The sequence below is a fragment of the Chiroxiphia lanceolata genome, chromosome 11 (genome assembly GCF_009829145.1).
Source record: "Chiroxiphia lanceolata isolate bChiLan1 chromosome 11, bChiLan1.pri, whole genome shotgun sequence".
NCBI classification, from domain to species: domain Eukaryota; kingdom Metazoa; phylum Chordata; class Aves; order Passeriformes; family Pipridae; genus Chiroxiphia; species Chiroxiphia lanceolata.
Window position 1 is genome coordinate 20,399,848 of NC_045647.1, and position 19,764 is coordinate 20,419,611.

At 45.2% G+C, this 19,764-nt stretch overlaps 1 protein-coding gene across 1 annotated transcript in view; it reads right to left on the minus strand.

Annotated features, from left to right (window-relative positions):
• Positions 1-19,764, minus strand: part of FBLN2 (fibulin 2) — a 112,300-nt gene that overhangs the window by 36,082 nt on the left and 56,454 nt on the right. The window contains exon 3 of the mRNA XM_032699315.1: positions 158-269. Within this exon, the coding sequence (XP_032555206.1) occupies positions 158-269 (112 nt within the window). The remainder of the gene's footprint in view (positions 1-157; positions 270-19,764) is intronic.

Consider the following 19,764-nt stretch of genomic DNA (forward strand, 5'->3'; position numbering starts at 1 on the left):
TTTCTAATTTGCCATGACACATTGCCAGTCTACCAACAAATCAGACCATGAATGAAACCGTTCTCAGCCTCCTGGACATCTCATAAATTATATTTGATTTCTCCTAAAGGACTGTTCTTTATTTTAACCCAAAAATGTTGGGGGTTGCCTCACATACCTGCAAATGTCACCATCCATTCCACTCACGGGGATTTCTGTGCACTCCCCATTGTCTATGGCCCACTGTTGTCCAGCTCCACAGCAGCTCTCAATCAATTCCTTCGTGGAACCTGTGTAAAACATACAGCCAGAATTTTTTATATGGAATGGATTGGGTTTAGCTCTGTTTCCTTAACTGAGGAGATCTTTAAAATTGCAATAGTTTAGCCTTTTATTTTCCTTTATTTCCACATTTCATTTGGTTAAATGCAAAAAAAGAAACAGGTAACTGATACCTGAAGCATCTTGATATAATTGATCACCTGGTGATACCTTTCAGGAAGGAACAGCAGAAGGAAATTAGAGTTTTAAATACAATAAAAGACATAACTGGTTTAAAGAAAACTCCACATTTGACATCTCTGAACAAAAAAACCTGTGAAAAATCATGTTTGGTTACCAAGCTGTAACAGTGCCCTCACTATCACAGGCTGGATTAGCTGACAGTGTCCCAGCCCTGGAGGGTTCAGCTGGTTTAAAACCATAATGAAAAGGGTTTGAGGACATAACTCTGCCTCTGCTAATGAGCTCCTGTAAAACACTGGCACCAGCATGCAGTGAAAGAGATGGATGTGCAGAATTGCTGCACTAGTTTTCACATTTTTCCTTGTGGATTTCCAGCTAAGATGTAAATTTGCAGGTTACAGTGAAATATGACTTAATTTGCAATATCCTACATCCCTGCTGGATAGAACAGACTAGGGCACATCACACTGGGCAGGAACAGTGTGTTTTGGAGCCTGGACAGCAGTTTGCTTCATGGAGGGACACTTGCCACGCTCTGGGGTGCAAACACCAGGCACTGCCACAAACCAGCTGTAACGGGGAGGGGAAACTATATCAGGGAAAAACAGGTTCGAGGGATTCTGGAACGTGAAAAACCAAACACCGTTGCTAGTTGGTAAAATAGCTATTTATTATGAAAGGTGGCAAACAGAGAAAAGGGGAAAAACAGGCGCTTGAGAGAAAAGGTTTAGGGCGGAGGAAAAAGTGCACAAAAGACCCTAGAAAGAAGGTTCGACACCCCATACTCACCCAGGTGTCACCTATAAGATAATCTTACCCATCCTAACCAGTAATGAAGTCTCCCTACGGCAGCTGCGTGTTCCAAGGGGGTGGCAGGCTCCCACTTCAAGCAGGCGTCCCTGCTAAAAGCAACTTGGTCCATCATGAAGAGCCAGCCCCCCAAAGAAAACGTGTCTGCCTTTTAAAGTTTATTGAGAGCACCTGCCCCGGGGAGGTGTGGCCAGTCCCGCCCCGTCAGGGGTTCTCAATCCCACCCCCTTGGTTATGTCAGTGCCCCCCTCCCGCGCATGCGTGAGCACCTGGGAAATCCCCTCACGCAGGCGCAGTGAATTGGGGGGGTCTTTCCCAGTTGAGGCTGGGGGAGAGCCTTCATCACCTCCTCATCACTTTGTCCTCCAAATGCCCTTGACAAGCAATTGACCAATCACAACAGACCAATTAAAACAGTTTACACAGAAGTTCTCCCTCCAAGGCCAAGTTCACTGCTTTATCAGAAGACTTGACAGGAGGAACCATAAACTTCTGCAGGTGGCTAGGGCCAAACACAGACCAAAAAATAACATCCCAACTTCGTCCCGATACACCAGCTGAGGAGATGCCAGTGCCAGGATCCTGCTCCATGGGGCACCGTGCTGGGGTATTGGGAACATCCCTCCTGCAACTGCTCCTGCTCTGGGAGCAGTTACACAGGTACCAGGAGAGAAAATGATTCAGAGATGCCTTTTAGAGGGACATGAGGTGCATTACAACTGCTTGGGGGCTGTGATTTTGATCTACATGTCAATGCACACAATAAAGATGATCTATCAGGCTCTCCAGAGTCCATGGCCCTGTGCTGAGCTGGAACAGCACCTGCTCTCTCCCTTGGCCCATCAGAAGTGCTCCACTTCCTCTTAAAGCCATTTACATTGATATAAGGAACATTTTGTGCCTTTCAATCATATTTCCAGGCCAGTCTCTGGCATGGTTTGGTGTTACCAATGAGAAGGAAGAAAAGAAAACCAGCCCCAAGTTGATGGAAACGTGTGGGTGCAATGGACCTTGGCTAGCCCCAGAGCTGAGCTCTCCTTGCCCAAGGCCCAGCACTCCACACTGCAGAACTATGTCTTTTCAAGAATCCGTAGCCAGTTTTTACATCCATCACTTCTGATCGATCTAAATCACTTCTGCTTGCAGCAGGAGGATGGAACCAGTTTCTCCGCAAGGATTTTAGGAAAAATGCCACTGCTGCAAACGGCCCTGCTGAAGGTGCAACGCTCTCCTGACAAGACTTGACAACAAAACTTAACAACTGGGAGCCAAGCTCTGCTGGTCTGGCCTTGCACAGTTTCGATCTGTCAGGGAACAGCATTCAGGTTGGCAGGAGGACTCTGCAGTCATCCCATGTGAACCCAGCCCCAAACCCTCTCCTCCTGTGTATTAACAGCAGCATTAGAGGGTGGCTCCTCCAACACGTCCGGTTTGATGAAAAAGTTCACTGAATCCTTACTTTTGTCTGCATTTGGTACATGGTACCAAGTCAATATTTCCTTGCAAAATTGTAACACTTAACTATAAGTGAGGCATTTTTAGAAACGGCTGCATCTCAAAACAGCTGGGCCTCCACACTGCACAATTCAGAAAAACACAGACAACCGAAGTTACCAAACACTTCTGCTGCCACAGAACAGCAGAGTGGAGAAGGCTGGAAGGGACTACAGTGGGCCACGCACTTAAAACAGTTATTCTGTGTTTCAAACAACAGTAGGAGCACTTTTTATAGCGTGTTGTAAAGTTAAGCAGTCATTAGATAGCAAGAGTAAGAAGTTTAAGTGAAGTGCTGTCTGCAATGTTAAAAAATATTGGCACTTACACAAATGGTTTGGGTTGGAAGGAAGGCTAAATCTCCTCTCCTTCCACCCCCCTGCCATGGGAAGGGACACATTCCACTAGACCAGGTTGCTCCAAGCTCTCCCCCATCCTAAATAATACAAACCTCCCCAGCAGAAGGCTATTCTTTTGTGCTTTCAACTGTTAATTTAGGAGAAAATATTAGATTTTGGAAACCAAAAAGGTCTCCCCAGCGTGGCTTGCTTTACAAAAAGCAACTAGGAAAAAGAAAGCCATAAAAAACCAAACGTTTGTGATGGTCAAATGCTCACGAGAAAACAACTTTAAGGAATTATATCTAAGAGAAAACAGTCTGTGTAAAATGCCTTCCCCATCAGTGACTGGGATGGATGGGTGAGGGGAGGAGGTTACACAGTGACAAGACACAGCTGCAAGCACCAGTGCCCGAACCAGTGGCACCCGTGGCCTGGAGCATCAGCCCCTGCACCCCCTTCACCCCCTGTGCCCCCCTCAGCCCTCGCCCGTCCCTGGGTTTCGTTGGTGCATCAATAAACAGGAACCCCAAAAACACAGTCACAGTTTGATACTTGTCACTAAGAAGGAGAGTTTCGCTTCCAGGACAAAAATCAACCCTTTTGTGCCCACAAAGTCCAGCTGTGTCACTGCCCGGGGTTCCAAAAAGCAGGGGAGGGGTGTTACTGCCAGGGAATGCTGCGGGGAAATCCCAGCTCTGCAAGGGCTGCAGAGAGATCCTGGCACACAGAGCTTCATCTCCACCCTGAGTCCTCACTCACATGCTGAAAACAATTAGGAGCAAGGGGGCAGGAGGGTGCACTTCACCCTATTGTGAATTTTATTTGTTCTCTTTGGGGAGAAACAACCCAACCCCGATTTGAAGCCACTTTGCTCTCCCCCCGTGTGGCCCAGCTGAGGGGGTTTGGTGACCAAAGCCATTCCTGCCCCCCTACACTGCCCCAGTCACCTCACAGCCCAGGCCTGCAGTCCATGCAATGCCTTCACTTCACACAGCACATTAACAATGGTAAATATTCCTGAGCCCTGAGAGCTGTCTTAGGGGTCAGAGCTGCTCTGTGACACGAGAGCATTGATCTGATCAGTTAAACTGGCAGGAAATACACCCAGCGCCAGGTAATTACAAAACACTGCTATAAAGTACTTCTTTAACATCGTTTTAATTCACTCCCTTGGTGGAAACTCCACTCATTTAACCAAGCACTGAAATACATTTGTTGCTCTTGCTAGAACACAAGAATAGAGCAGAATTTACTTATCTATATTGCAGTAATCTACATGATTTATAATGCAAATAAAAGTGAGTTACTCATTCCTCACTAAAGATTCAATATCAGATTGCTCTCCTGAAGTCACACTATTAGGCAGTCATATATTCCCTTTTGTAGTGATCTTATGAATAATTAAATCCTGAATGAAGTTATAATAAAATGATCAAATATTGCATTTTATCTCAACCAGGAATTAAAAAAAAAAAACTAAAATAACTTATAATAGGGCTCACAGTCATCACAGTCATTAGCATGGATTCGTAATATTTTAATTCTCCATTAGCAAAACTAAATATATACAACTGGATACATGCAGAGGACTGAAGATCACAGAGCTTCTACTCTGGATGGAGACTTTCAGCTCTATGTGTAACAGACTTTGAAATACTTAAACATTCAAACAGAGCTTTGTTTATTCGGGGCTTCCATTATATTAAGCAGATTTAGAAGCAGATTTGCATCTGCTCAAGGAAAACAAAGTAATTTTATTTGAGAACTCCATAATCCTGATTTTTTTAACACTGTATGACTCTGATACTTCATAGAGTAATTTCATGAGACACCTGTTAATAGATAATTTGCTATTTATAGATTTCTTGACTAGGGAAAAAAAGCCTAATTTCTGTCAGGCTGTATCACAGAACAGCAGCACTTCTTGCAATTCAGGAACTCATTCCTGCAATTATCACTTTGAAGATATGAACTGAAGAACATTCTGGCCTAATCTCCAAAATTGGTGTATTCTCTTTTTTAAAAAACATTGAGAAATTAATTCAAATATTTAGAAAAACCTTTTCCTCTCAGAGAATTTTAATTCCTCCCTGTCTGTGCTTTAAAGTTGCCTCTGTGCTTGATCCAATCCATGACCTCCCACCCACTCAGGGACACATCCAGGTTTTCCATAGTCCTATGACAGACATCTTAAATCTTCGTTAGCGAAGCCTAGCCATGATGATGATGACAGACATGCTGCTAAGCAGGAATTTCAGCTTTCAGCTAGAAAAATCTGCTATGGGTTTAAAAATGTGTGTATTTTATAAAGCATAGGTTAAGCTCAAACATCACACTGAAGAAAATACACAATTAAAGGCTACTTAATTGTTTCCCCCCACTGACATAGTGTCCCATAGGTTTGTTAGAGCAACAAAGGAGACAAAAGGGATTTTCAAAAACCTTCCTCCCCTTTTCCCTCACAGTGTTCACAAATTATGTTTCAAGAGTGATAAAACATCAGCTCTAGAAGGTCAAGAAGGGATAGAATATCTCAGTTTCTTGCCAGAGCTTTTTTCACACTGAAGTGTCCCTGACTTGAGCTTCACCTGAGTATTCCACTCAGACGGTTTCAGTGTTGGACACCTCCAATTTCGTTGCTTCCTCCCATCCTCCCCTCGGGTTTGCAGCTCTGCAGAACATTTGCATGGACTGAATAACTCCCACTGTGCAGATCCCATTCTCTGAGCACACACACTCACTGGCTGGCTGAGCTGTCAGGCAGCTCTGCCCACCACTCTGGTCCAAGGGTTTCTTTTGTCTATGGAGAACAGACAGACCTTTAAACTTGAGCACTTCCCTGTGAGGGTGGGGAGGCCCTGGCACAGGTTGCCCAGAGAAGCTGTGGCTGCCCCAGCCCTGGAAGTGTCCAAGGCCAGTTGGACGGGGCTTGGAGCAACCTGGGCTAGTGGAAGATGTCCCTGCCCATGGAACTGGATGGGCTTTAAAGGTCTCTTCCCACTCAAACTATTCTGTGATTCCTCACATTATGGGAGCAGTGAACACTGACCCACCATAGTAACCAACCCATCTAAGCCTCCCACCCACGAGGGGCAAGTGATGGGTTAAATTTGGCCATTGGCTTTAACAGTACCATAATTTCATTTACTTTAAATAAACAGTTATTTTCCCTTCTCCTTAAGTTATTACAGGAGCCACAACAGATTAAGGAGTCTAAGATAATAATTATTATCTACAGAGAGACCCATGTAAGGCAGACATAGTGCAGAGGCCTGGATAGACCCACTTGGTCCAAGCTGGAGGTAAAGTTCAAAACTGATATTAATCCCAAATAAAATGACCTGTCAGCCAGGGAAAGTCAGTGTACTGCATTCCACAGGGAGCATGAATCACCAGGAAGATCAGCATGCCAGGGGCAGGGTGATGTTATCAGCTCCATCTCTTCCTAATTTCAGCTGTTAATTGCTGGATCAGCACCCACGTGTGAGAGAGGCAAAGTTCACACCCCATAACTGAGCTGAGCTCTTGGTCTTAAGATGAAGCATCCTATTCCATTCCTACGCCTGGGGAAAATAGTTTATCTTCCCCAAAACTATAGTACTTACACTTGGAAGGGAGGGGAAGGGCAGATTAATAACCAACAAACCACACAGGATCTTACAAGGAAATGAGTTTCTGCACTAAGATTAATTCTGATGTGGAAACTCAGAGATGAGACACTCCATTAGGGCACATCTTCCTTCTGAGAACCTCACTGCTCATCCCCACAGGCAGTGACAGCCAGGACTCTCGAGACATAACACAATTCTGAAAAAAGCCACTGCACAAACTGCCCAAGTCCTGAGCTGGCACAAATCACCCACCCCACAGAGCCTGGCAGGGCAGTCCCATAGCCCACCTTCACCTGTGGGAAGGTCCCTCAACATCAGTCACCTGCAACATTGGGGTAGTTTTGGGCACCACAATATAAGGAAGATATGAAGCCATGAGACAGTGTTCAAAGGAGGGCAATGAAGATGGGGAAGCTGGAGGGGAAGCCGTGGGAGGACACTGAGGGCACTTGGTGTGTTCAGCTGGAGCAGAGGAGACTGAGGGGAGACCTCAGTGCAGTTCCAACTGCCTGGGCAGGGGCAGAGGAGGGGCAGGGACTGAGCTCTGCTCTGGGGGACCAGGGACAGCACCCAGGGAATGGCTGGAGCTGTGTCAGGGCAGGCTCAGGTTGGATCTCAGCCAAAGGTTCTTCCCCCCGAGGCTGGTTGGGCACTGCCCAGGCTCCCCAGGGCAGTGGGCACAGCCCCAAGGCTGCCAGAGCTCCAGGAGGGTTTGGCTGATCCTCTGGAGCACAGGGGGTGACTGTTGGGGATGGGCCTGTGCAGGGCCAGGGGTTGGACTGGATGATCCTTGTGGGTCCCTTCCAGCTCAGCACATTCTGGGATTCTGTGATGCTGTTTAAGGTACCAGGCTCTGAGAGCAGGTAATGAGTCTCTCCTGCAGCACCCAGGGAGTTTGTGCCTTCCCCAGGAGCAAAGCAGGTTGACTCCTGGGGTGCTGGGAGGCACCAGCACCTTCCCACACCTTAGAACAAAGCTGTTCTTTGGGACAGAAGCTGATCCAGCAGGGTGGGTTGCTTTCACCTGCTACAACCACTCTCACCCACCAGAAATGAGTGCAGAAAGAACAGAAGTGGAACAGAGCAGAACAGGAGCAGTTTTCATCACTTTCCATAAGCACACACAGTCAAGGAAGGGATCAAAGCAGTGTTCTGCCTTTCCTGTCTAGTCAGGGCTCATGACTTGTTTCCCACTCCCTTATTAAAAAGCCTCAACAAATCTGCCTTGAAAACATGTTTATAGGCTTACGTACATCTATCTTCCCTTTTAAAGGGAAGGGTATTTAAAACTGCAATGCAGCCAGCACATACATTTTACATGAATTGTTGCTCACACTGGAGAAAAAGGTGTTGTATTTCCTCATCAAATACCTGCCTGAGAACACAAACCCATATATTATGAAAAATAATGAAAAAGAACCTCACAGAAGAACTTGAAGGAGTTCTTCAAATACTGAAAAATAACTGTTTCCAGTGGGTCTTTTTCCCACTCCAATCTCTTCACCATTTAAAGCTTTAATAAATAAATTACAAAGTACTGGAGCTTTACCCCTAAATAGGTTGTCATTCCTTATCTTATCAACAGTCTGAGAGGCTTTATTAAATTCCCTCATTGAATTTCACCATTTAGGTGTGCAGTGTAACATGTTCTTAACTTGATTTATCTGAGATGGCTGGGAAGACATTTTAATGAGTAAGGTAAAGACAAGAAGAACATTTATTTTGGCAGAGACAGGGGAGGGGAGAATGACAACAGAGCCCCAAAGCCAGCTGCTTTCACTCCAGACTGAGCTCTCACTTACGTCAGGAGGGCTGGTTAAGCTCTTCCCAGGACCTGTTCCCAGAGAAATGAGGGATTTACTCTGTGCAGGTTCCTGCAGGTTCCTCCAAGTGCCTCGGTGTTCAGAGCATGTTTGACTCTAAATCCCACTGAAAGGAGAGCAGTGCTCCAGTGTTTCCATGACCAAACCCCTGTTAGCTCAGGATGGGGCTTTAACCCACAGGCACTCCTTGGACCTTGAGGCTCCTCTCCTCGGAAAGAACAAAACAACAGACCACAGGAGAAACACGGGCTGAGCTGAGCATTCAACACCCCATGGCCTCAGTCCAGGACCTCATCCTTCTCTCCTCTTTTCCACCATCCTCTTCTTGCTGGATTCAATCTCCCATTCCCTCACCACAGCAGTGTAAGGGAGGTCTGTCACACTTGCAGCAACCTGCCTTCATTTTAAACTTCATCCAGCAGAGTGTTTTCCTGAGCTCTCCCTCATCCTCTGAAGTCACCTGTGTCTCTCTGGGAATCCATCCACCATCCATCCAGGACAAGTCCCTGTTATATTGCCTTTACTCCTTGGGAAGCATCTGCTTTCTATTTCAACCTGAAAACATTCTGTTTCCTACATTATTCTTTTTCAGGAATTCCTTATGCTGGCTTGCTTGGCAAAACACAGAGAGCTATGTCTGCCCAGAGGCACAATGAAAAACTGGATAAACCAAACCCAACATTCTCATTTCACTACACACTGAACAACAGAGACATACATCAACACAGCCTCAGCCAGGGTTGTTTGGCAGATTTTGTTCAAAGTGTGAATGAATAGCAACTTTATATTCCCCCTGGCTTTAGTTCTGGATAATCCTTGTAAGTCAAAACTTGTATTACCTGTGCCAGAGGTCAGATAATTTAGACAATGTTTGGTCTTCAACGTTTCCATGACAGAATCCTTTATTAGCTCCAGGTTGAGAGAAGGAGGGGGGGACACAACTAAATAAATTCTTTAACCTTTTTCACCAGCTAAGAACCCAAGCAATTCTTCTTCCTGCCTTTTAAAAATGTGGCTCCTTTTGCTGTATCTTCTGTCCCTGAATCTGAAGGGGAACAGTTCCTACACAATCACCCTTCTATTGGCTACAATAATAACTCAGAGCAGGCAGAATGTTTCTTGCCCTTCAGCATAGTCTTGGCTGTATTTTCCCCCTCAACCTTCCTTCCCCAGATATTGCACAGAGTATATTTATGCTGGCTATTAACTTTCAAAAGAGCTGAGGCTTTGGAAAGCCTGGTTCCGATTATCCTTGTAATTCCTGTCTAAAGAATTTTATCTTGGGGCAGAGCATGCTTTTTGCATGTTCTGTTTTGTGGCTAGGTAGGCTCCTTCCTTCAAAGCATTTCTGCCAGCCCTGTTTAATTTTAAAGTTAAAATTCAAAGGAATAGTGTTTATCAGGGAATGTAGTCAGGGACTGCCTGTCAGAGCACTTGGGAAAATTAGGCAGGATCTCTGAAATCTGCTGAAACTCAAACACCAAGTAAGCCAAGCACTTTCAGTATGTTCTTAACTTTGCATTGAGCTGAGGTTGTAATGGCAACTAAATTACAGAAATAATATTCCTTTTGCCTAAAAAATATCAAGGCAAACAAACAAAGAGGCAAATTGATGTGTGTGTAAGGCCTTCATTTAGCTTATGTGAGCCCCTTACTTCTGTATGTTTATCTATAGAAAAAAATGCATTAATTTCACCACATAACCATTCAAACCACACACTGCAGTGGAAGGGACAGCCAACCATTAAGACATCTTGCTGCTTTAAATTTTAAGAGTGTAGCAGTGAAAAAGGTCTTTGTTTTGGACTAGGAATGTTGATGAAGGACAAGCCAAGCTGTGCTTTACCTGTGCCATTTTAGAGTTCAATTGCTTAAAAACACCAGACACACTTTAATCATGTAAATACAACATTTGATCTCATATCCATGACACTGAAATTGTATTTTTGGTTAAGTCCTGAAGGATTGTACATTTGTATGTGAATCATATCTGATCCCCTGGGGCACAGCTCACACTGCACACACCACAGAGCTAACCCGTAATGGGGAACTGGTTATGAATACTCACGTGAAACCAACCCCAAAGTTCAAACACCTTTCAGGTTGCCCTTGTGAGCTTTTAGGTACTTAAATTTTGCAGCTTTGGCACCTGAGAACAAAAATCCCCAGCAGCTGCCCAGAGCTCAATCTGTTTCCCCCAGTGCAACACACGCAGCACAGGCTAAAAATACACCCCTGAGCTGCACTCCAGGAGAGCCCATCCAGAAACTGTTCACAGAAAAACTCTTGAATTAATTCAGGAGGAAAAAAAAAAAAGCCAAGATCTTCTTTTTCCTCGTGGCCAATTCATGCAAAGTAGAAAAACAGTAAAATTCATCAGAGGAGTTATTCAGTGTGAATTGAACGCTCATCTCTATTCAGAACATCACCAAACAAACGGGGCAGATTCACTCACTGACTCATCCCCAGCTGCTGGTGTCAGCTTGTTTTCTCTGCTACATTGCTCAGAACAGCTTTCAAAGCACCTCCATAGGGTATGGCAGCAGCCCTTGAAAAGGCAAGGAGAGATGACATGACACAACAGCATCAGTGACCTGAACACGCCCCAGGAGCCTGCTGGTGAAGTATGTGCCCTCCAGCTCTGCTTGGGCTGAGCATTGTTGATCAAAATTGCTGAATATCAGAGGAAGGAACCTCTGAGTTTCATTAGGTTTCTAATTAGCAGGTAGGGATGTTAAACAGAACAGAAAAGTTGTTGTAGGGCTCCATGTCCTTTACTCCTTGCTAGTCCTTGTCAGGTTTATAATCATAAATTACAAAGTTTCTTTACTTTATGATGTTCTGAAGAGCTCTGTCATTTCCTCAGGCTTTTCTTTATGAAGTTCTGCAATCGGGGTTTGGGCAAAAATTTCAGCAGCAGTGACTGTGGCCCAGGGCACTTCCTGCATTAATGACAGGCTGGAGGAGCTGATGGCCCACGGTTCTGCCTTGATCCAGTAACCTCAAGGAGGTTTAAATTCTCCAGGATGCACCCACTGGCAGAGCAGTTATTGTAAAGGAATTTCAGTGGGATACTTAAGTCAACAGCAACAAAACAAACTTCCTTTTATCCCTCACAAAAGTAGGAGGAACTATTAATTTGAATGGGCTGATAATGATGTTTAGATTGTTCCTGGGGAATTTAGCACCCCTAGCAGGAAGCACAGCAGGAAATCTCTCCTTTCCCATACAGTTTGCCTCAGAACCACAGCTCTTTGGAAACAAGGGGTTTCAGTTCCCTAAGAAAGTAATGATTTGGGGTAGAAATTAGGGAAATGGACTTTTTAACTTCTAAATGAAGCACCTTGTTTGATGCTGTTACTGTGGCTTCACACAGGAGTATTGGGTGACTCATTTTGCTCATTCCCACTTCAGACTTTGCCTCCAGCTCAGACTGGACATGCATCTCAGTGTAACCCCAGTGGAGCCTTTGGCCACGACACACCAGAGAAATAAAATAAATTCCTTAAGTCCTTCCTGTCAAAAATCTCCAGCACTCAGATCCCACACAGAATTCCTATGTTTTGTTTCAACTCTGTTTTCCTAATTGAACCTAGCACGGCACTCTGGTATGTGTTCATCAGGATAAATGACACGACTGTATTCCTGCCAGCTCTGTCACTGAAGTCACCCTCACACAAGGCAACATTTGCAAATGATTGTAAATTCTGGCAGAAGTGGCTGTTTTCACCTAAAGCTAGGCTTTGACCCCGTGCCCATGGAGGCCTACAGGCACTGCCTGCTCCTTTACTACAAATTAAAGCACAAAGCCCTTGCATACAGAGTCATAGAATCCCTAAGGTTGGAAAAGACCTCTGAGATCATTGAGCCCAACCATCCACGCAGCGCCACCACCGTGCTCGCCAAGACACCATGTCCCAGGTGCCACATCCACAGGTTTGGAACACTTCCAGGGATGGTGACTCCAGCACTGCCCTGGGTGGCCTGTGCCAATGCCTGACAACCCTTTCCATGAAGAAGTTCTCCCTAATATCCGATCTAAATCACTCCTGGCACAACTGGACGCCGTTTCCTCTTTCCCTGGGAAAAGAGACTAACCTGGCTACCCCTCCTGTCAGGGAGTTGTAGAGAGCGAGAAGGTCCCCCCTGAGCCTCCCTTTCTCCAGGCCAAACAACTCCAGTTCAGCCTGGGGTTGTTTATATGTAGAATAACTATGAACATGTTTATATTTAGGCAGTGCAGCAGCACTGATGAAACTCAGACACGAGCTGAAGTCCAGTGCTGACTCCAGCCCTGTCGGAGCGAGTGCGGGGATGACAGTGCTTCCTACAGGGAACAGCCAACAAGGAACATCTGTCTCCTACAAAGTATGAAATAATCACAAGGATGTTGTGGATACATCAGCATAGCTGATAGCTTGTATCTGTCTCTTCAGAAACTCTTCAGCCATCTCAGCACTTTATGCTGAGCTGCACAGACAGTCACAATCCTTCTCCTTCCCAAGCTCTTACACCGCCGAAACAAGGATAAACATGACTGGACAGACTGGTCCAGCTTAGCCATTCACAGGAGGCAAGAGGGACACGATGTGGTTCCACCATCCCACATGCAGCACCTGAAACAGGCACAAGTGAAATCTCAGCTGGAAGTGGATCTCCCGCAGTGGACTCTGGCTCACACCTCCTACTTGGAAAACACAGACTGCAGCCACATTTAAAGGAATTTACATCCCCATCATATTTAACTTGGGAAACGGAGAGGAAGAGAGAGAAAAGGGACTGACTTGTGAAAAGCTCCAAATATGTGATTTAAAAGTGTTTTGATGCATTTGGGACAAGGCGGCAGATTCTAATGAAGGGTGGAGGAGTCTCTTTATCCCTCCCACAAAGACTCCTCACAGTTACTGCAGGAGACAACTAAACCAGAGTAAAGGAAAGTATTAAAAGAGGCAGAACTTTACATACCACTTCATCAATATTTTTCCATAAAACCAGACTTTGTATGTAAATAGGTAAAGAGTCCACTGCTGAGTTTCTTTCTCTTTTAATATTTGACCACACACTGGGAAAACAATGTCCATTCCCACACAGCACCTGTGCAAATTATAACTGAATGATCAAAATACCAAACTTTGGAGTTTCTTAGACAGGTTTCTAGTTCAGGTCAGCCTGTTAAAAGCTCATGGTAAGTCTGCATTAGTGCTGCCCTGGAGGCTGTTGAAAATAAGATCCATACAAGGTACATCGGAAAGGAACAAAGTGCGTAGATACTTAAAGCCAGAAAAGTCTGGACATTGCTGTAAAAAGAAAGTAACTCCTGGAGTCATCAGCTATGAAGTAGGGAAAGAAGTGGTTGGGACACTGGGCTCTTGGTGGCTGAGGGGTTTTGGAGCACCACCAAGCTGTATAGACCCATGTAGACAAGCACGACACTCAGGAAGGCCATGGCCCCTCCTATTATTCTCAGAATTTTCATTATTAACAACTGTGCTCCCCTAGATGAGATAGGCAATAGCTTCCATCAGGACAGTGTTTGTACCACAAAATGTTCATGCAGAGTCAAGCTTTTTAATGTTCACATGTGTTTAAAATAGAAGTTTTTCTCACACTCCTCTCGAGTTCTCAATTAATTCCCAAGGAAAATGAGCACAATCCTTGTATCTTCACCGAGAAAGGAACTGCCCATTTTTTCTGGGGAACGGAAAAATACATTCACAGCCCAACAAAGCATAAATTTTATCTTCACATATTGAGAAACTACTTCATGCAGAGCTGCTTGCACGCTGAAGAGCTACAAACACCAGCACAATGCCGGTAACTCTGACACGTTGTTAAAAGCATCATTTACAGCCTACATTCAGTCTAGAGATGGTTTCACAGCCTCCAGTGTGTGGTTGCCACCTCAGATGAGTTTCAGTAATCCAGCTGATTTTCCATCCTTGAAATCATAGAATCATGGAATGGTTTGGGCTGGAAGGGACCTTAAAAGCCCATCTCATCCCACCCCCTGCCATGGGCAGGGACACCTTCCATCAGACCACGTTGCTCCAACCTGGCCTTGGACACTTCCAGGGATGTGGAAGTGTTATATCAAAGGAATATACTTATATCCTGCACAGAGACCAAAATCACTAGACAGATTTTACTTTTTCAGTGCTTTTTTCTTCCCGTGTCAGTACACCTCAGGAAAAACAGATTCTTTAAATAAGGTTAGAGAGCACTGAGAAGATAAGTGAAAGATAAACTCACATCCTCTTTAGATCCAAGCCAAGAGGAGAAATATCTTATAAACACTGACCCCATTCTGTAAAATTGTAGATTTTTAATTCTGTAGCTGATTTAATCTAATTTATTTTGTTATTTATGTACACATAGTTCAATCAGCATATACAGGTCTTTTATATACTCCTCCATAGAAGCAGGACTCTGCATAATATTTGGTTTCTCCAGCAGTTCCAAAATTTTGACTTCTTGCTGCTGAGATCTATTTTGGTTTTATTTGGGTTTGGCAATTACACCTTTCTCTGCTGTATGTGCAACCTCAAATGGAAGCAAAATGGGGCTTTAAAAGCAAGATACAACACTAGGGAGCACCCACAGGCAACTCAGAGACCTCAGTAAAGTGCCAGTGGCATCTCCTCGTTTCTTTCCCCTCATTTCTCTCATCAGATGTAATTTCTCTCTATGAGCCTCCAAAAAATCCTCTCATCTCAAGAAAGGCCTCTGACAAACCAAGCAGCACATCCCACGCGTCCCAGCCTTGGAGGCAGGAAAGGAGGAGTTCCTGTGGGAAGGATCCTCCTCACCTCTGCCAGGCTCCAGGTCGGGCTTAAACCCACTGACTCAACCTCAGTAACTCGTGAGAGGGAAATCCTGTCCCTCTCAGCACTAAATCTCCCATGTCTGAAGGCTTCAGAGGTGACCCCTGCTGTGACACAGACACGAGCTCCAGACCCACGAGGTGAGACCTCTGTGCTCTGCTCTGCTGCATTTCTCCAAGGTCCAGCAGCTGCCAGGCCTCTTCCCACCCTCCACTGCCTCCACCACCCATGAACTGGGCAAGACCTCCGTGGGAAGGAGACAGGGAGCCACGTGCAGGACCCCCTGGAATGGGACAGCACATTCTTGGCTGTTTCTGGGCACCACCAGCTCCCTCCCCCCGCCAGGAATGCATCTTTCTTCATCAAGGGACAGGGTCAGCTTGGAACTTGCTGCTTCTCCCAGTCAACAAACACTCTTTGTTAATTGTCAGCTGTTTCCTAATCACTGCAAGACATCAGCTTTCACATAGGACAAGGGTCAAACAGGGGGGAAAGGTGAAGAATTGTTCCCCTCTACCACAGAGTTGGAAATACAGGTCAAAATGTGACTTCTGTGCCCCTCTGTGTAAACCTGCAGTGAGGAGGAAGAGGGGTGGAGGGAAGATGGGGTGTATATGATGATAACAGCATGTCAACACATCCCTTTGCAGTGTCTGCAAACCAAAACGAAAGCCCAAAACTCTTTGCACATCAGAGAGGTGAGTCCTTAAAAATTTGAAGAAAAACGTCCATGTTTCCAACACAAGAGTGCTCTGGAAGGCCACTGGCCCAACCAGCCCAAGCTGCAGGTACTTAAGATGCATTTTGATTTGAAGGATTTTCCAGTCCTTCCTGCAGATGAGATGAAGCTTTCTGAGCTGTCCTACACTGTCCCTACAGCTCTGATGTTCCGTTCAAGGTCATGGGAGAGGCTGTTCTGCAAGGGCAGCACAGCTAAAGGTTAAAGCTGCCATGGCAGGGGCAGCTCCAAAGCTGCTGGGGGAAGACCCACTCTGAGCAAGGGTTAGGACCACCAACAGAGCTTATTGGCAAGGCTGCTTTCAGGGAGGATTTGTTTGTTTTAAAATTCAAGTTAAATGCACTGCAACCACATTATAATGAAAGATTGGCTATCTGGCAAAAGACAATAGAAACCCTCTGGGGATCACAAGCTTTTGAGGCAATTTGTTACAAAAACTTTCATATTAAAATATGAATATTCAGCTTTAAGCAACAGAAAAGTGCCATCCACATGTGTCAGGTTAGGACCTCTCTGTTTAATCTTCTTGTCTCATGCAGGGGGCAAAGGCAGTGCTGTCCCAGCTGTGACCAGGGGCTCTAAACCACAAGGACCCAGCTGTTGGGACAGTCAAGAATAACTGCAGCAGCCACAGCCCCTTCCAACACTGAGCAATGTCATCTGTGTCCAGCTGGAGTCCTGGAGCTCTTACCCTGGAAGGTTTCCCTGTTTCACTACTGGTTTTTGTCTCAGGAGTCCCTTAATCTTCTCCCTTTCCTACCTGCACACTTTAGTCCTATTTTCCTTGACCCTCTTTCTTTATCTCCCCCCAAATGCCATCTCTTCTTCCACATCTTTCTGGAAACTCTCCAAAAAAAAAAAAAACCAAACCAAAAACAACCCCAAAACTATCTATCCATTTCCTCCAAGTCAGGACACAAAATAACCCTCCAGCAAGTCCACCCTGATTGATCTCCTGGCCATGCCCTGCTCATACAGTCTATGTGTTCCCCCTTTATGAGTCCTAAATCTCTTTGCACGTTCACTGACTCAGCAGAGCTCCTGATTTCAGCCAGGAGTCACAGTGCTCCGTGTATTCCAAGTGCTTTCCCAAGTGCCATGAGCTCGTATCCCCAGGTACTGAGGGCTGAGGGAGCAGATCCAGGATGCTGTTGGCACTACCCCACCCCACTGCACAACCTCTGTTTGCAGCACCTGAGCCAGGGGGTGAAATCAAAGGACTGTGACACTTCCACTGAATCCACACAACTGGAAGAGATTTTACTGCAGTTCATAGCCTTTTACATGACTTTTAATCTCCAATGTTGGCACAAGAACTGACTGGCACTACAACCCAGTGAATAACAGCTCAAAAACTTGAGAGAACACGGAAACCTGAGTTAACAGCTCCATGAATTCCCAACGATATTAAGATGTCTTACATTTACAGTGGGTGAAGCACCACTGCCTGGCGTGGTGTAACCACTTCTGATTGAAGGCTAATTACTTTTCCTCATCATCATCTGTTAAAGTAATGATTAGCACAACTCTCTGCACTTGATTCAGGGAGTAATTTTGTTAGGAAGTAATATTTAATACTGAACAGAGTGAAAAGAAGCCTCCTACATACAACTGTGCTTTCCACATCCTCTTCTCTCTACAAAAGTCCCCATGTGATAGTTGCTTAATTTCCTAAGGGCGGGGAAACTGCTTGGCCACTTCCAGCTTTCCAAGGCTTTACGTTAATTTACATTTATGACACAAAAAAGTTCAGTGACATCAATTGTCACTGAGAATTGGTATTACAAAAAGTTATCCTGCAAACCTCTCTACAGTGGGGTTGGTACATAAAAACCAACAGCAAATGAGGAAAATACATTGGCATTTAAACACTGAAGGTTACATTAGTTCCCAAGAGTCAACTGGCCTCAGACAAAATCATCCCAAAAGCCCAAATTGCCCAGTTCTCTGCCAGCAATGATCCAACTCAAACAGAAAACGCCACCGACAGGTAAGACTTTCTAAATGCTATTTCCATGGACTACTTCCAAAACACTTCATATGTTTAAGAAGTCAGTTAAATTTGATATGTTTGCTTGACATCCAGTGATATTTGCTAAAAAGAAAGACTCCACATTTTTAACTCTTGACGTAATATTTTCACAATCCAGTCCAGATACCAAAACAAGTCACAAACTGAACTTAAGAACTGTGCCATCCAATACCAACTCTGCTGGAGGAATGCAGTGATCTGACATTTTACAAAGACACACCTACAATCAGCAATTAAAACAATTATTATTGATTGTAACTCCAGTCACAGCTCCCAAATTCTCAGTGTGTCCTGATTTTTCTCCATTGCAATGCATCCACTTTTGTAGCAACTATTTTATTACTTTAAATTCTGAGGACAGACTGACCTGACACCAATTAGAATGGCTTCAAGCTGAGGATGCTTTCCCTTCAACATGGCCATAATTTAAATCCCAGCAGTCTAACTCACAATAATCTCTTAATGCATATCTCCAAAATCTCCTCAGTGCCTCAGGAACTGTTTTGGCTGCTGGTAAGAGGTATCATTCCCATCTATAAAGATATGTACAGCACAGCTGAGGTCATCTTCATGTCATACAGATCTCTTCTCACGTGACTTGTTCCTTCCTTTTTCACCTCAGATAAATAAATGGGTCCATCCCACACCACCTTTACAGAATGCTTTTTTAAAGTAGGACTCAAGCCAGCATGCAATTTTTATATATTTTTAACCATCTTATCAAGGTACTTTTCCCTTAGTACTGGAAATCTTCATTTACCAGAGCTGGTGCAATACAAGCCCCCTCTTCCAATCCTTCTTCCCCCATATAAGAAAAGATGATGTAACTTTTCACGTTTTACAGAATCATTAAATCATTTAGGTTGGAAAAGATCTTTCAGATCAGCAAGTCCAACCATTAACCTAAAAACCACGCTCATTTTCTTTTTGTAAGTGGCTGGATTTGAGGAAAGGAGGGTACAGGGATGATGACAAAAGAGAAAACTGTGGTTTCCTCAGAGTCCCCTGGGCTCTGAGAACAGCAGGGAGGGACAGACTCCTCCAGACAACAAGGCAAAACATCCCAGTTCATTCCCTGCCCCACGTCACACTCTCGAAGTTTGCCAGTCCTCGTGCCAAAAGCCTCAGAGGTGCCAAGTCCCATCAGCTGCCAAGCCAAAGGGAGGAGAGGCTGCAGGCAGGCTCTGCAGGGAGGTGCCAGCAAATTCCCTGGAGCTGCACGGATGGGCTGACACACCCAGGGCCTGGGATGACCCTCCACACAGAATGGCAGCTCCGTGAGCTGCTCCTGGGCCAGGACCACGCTGTGGTGGTCCAAGGGCAGAGCCCATGGCTGGGGGGCACCCAAGGGCTCCAGAGCAGCCCACACTCCTCCTCCAGCCGGGAAGGAGCCAACAGATATCCTCCCTAGGCTGCAGTTATCCTTTGCCAGCCTTCCCCAGCTGCTGCTCCAAGGAGGAGCTCGTGCAGACTGTGTGTGTTGTTTGCCTGATTCACTCCAAGTGTGGAACCACCCCCACCTCCTCCCAGGAGACCTGGCTCCATCAGCTCACAGGTATGAGCACTGTTAGGCACGATTTACTTCCACACACAAGTTTATTTCAGCAGAGACGGAAAAAAATAACAAAAAAAAAAGAAGAGGCCAGCCAC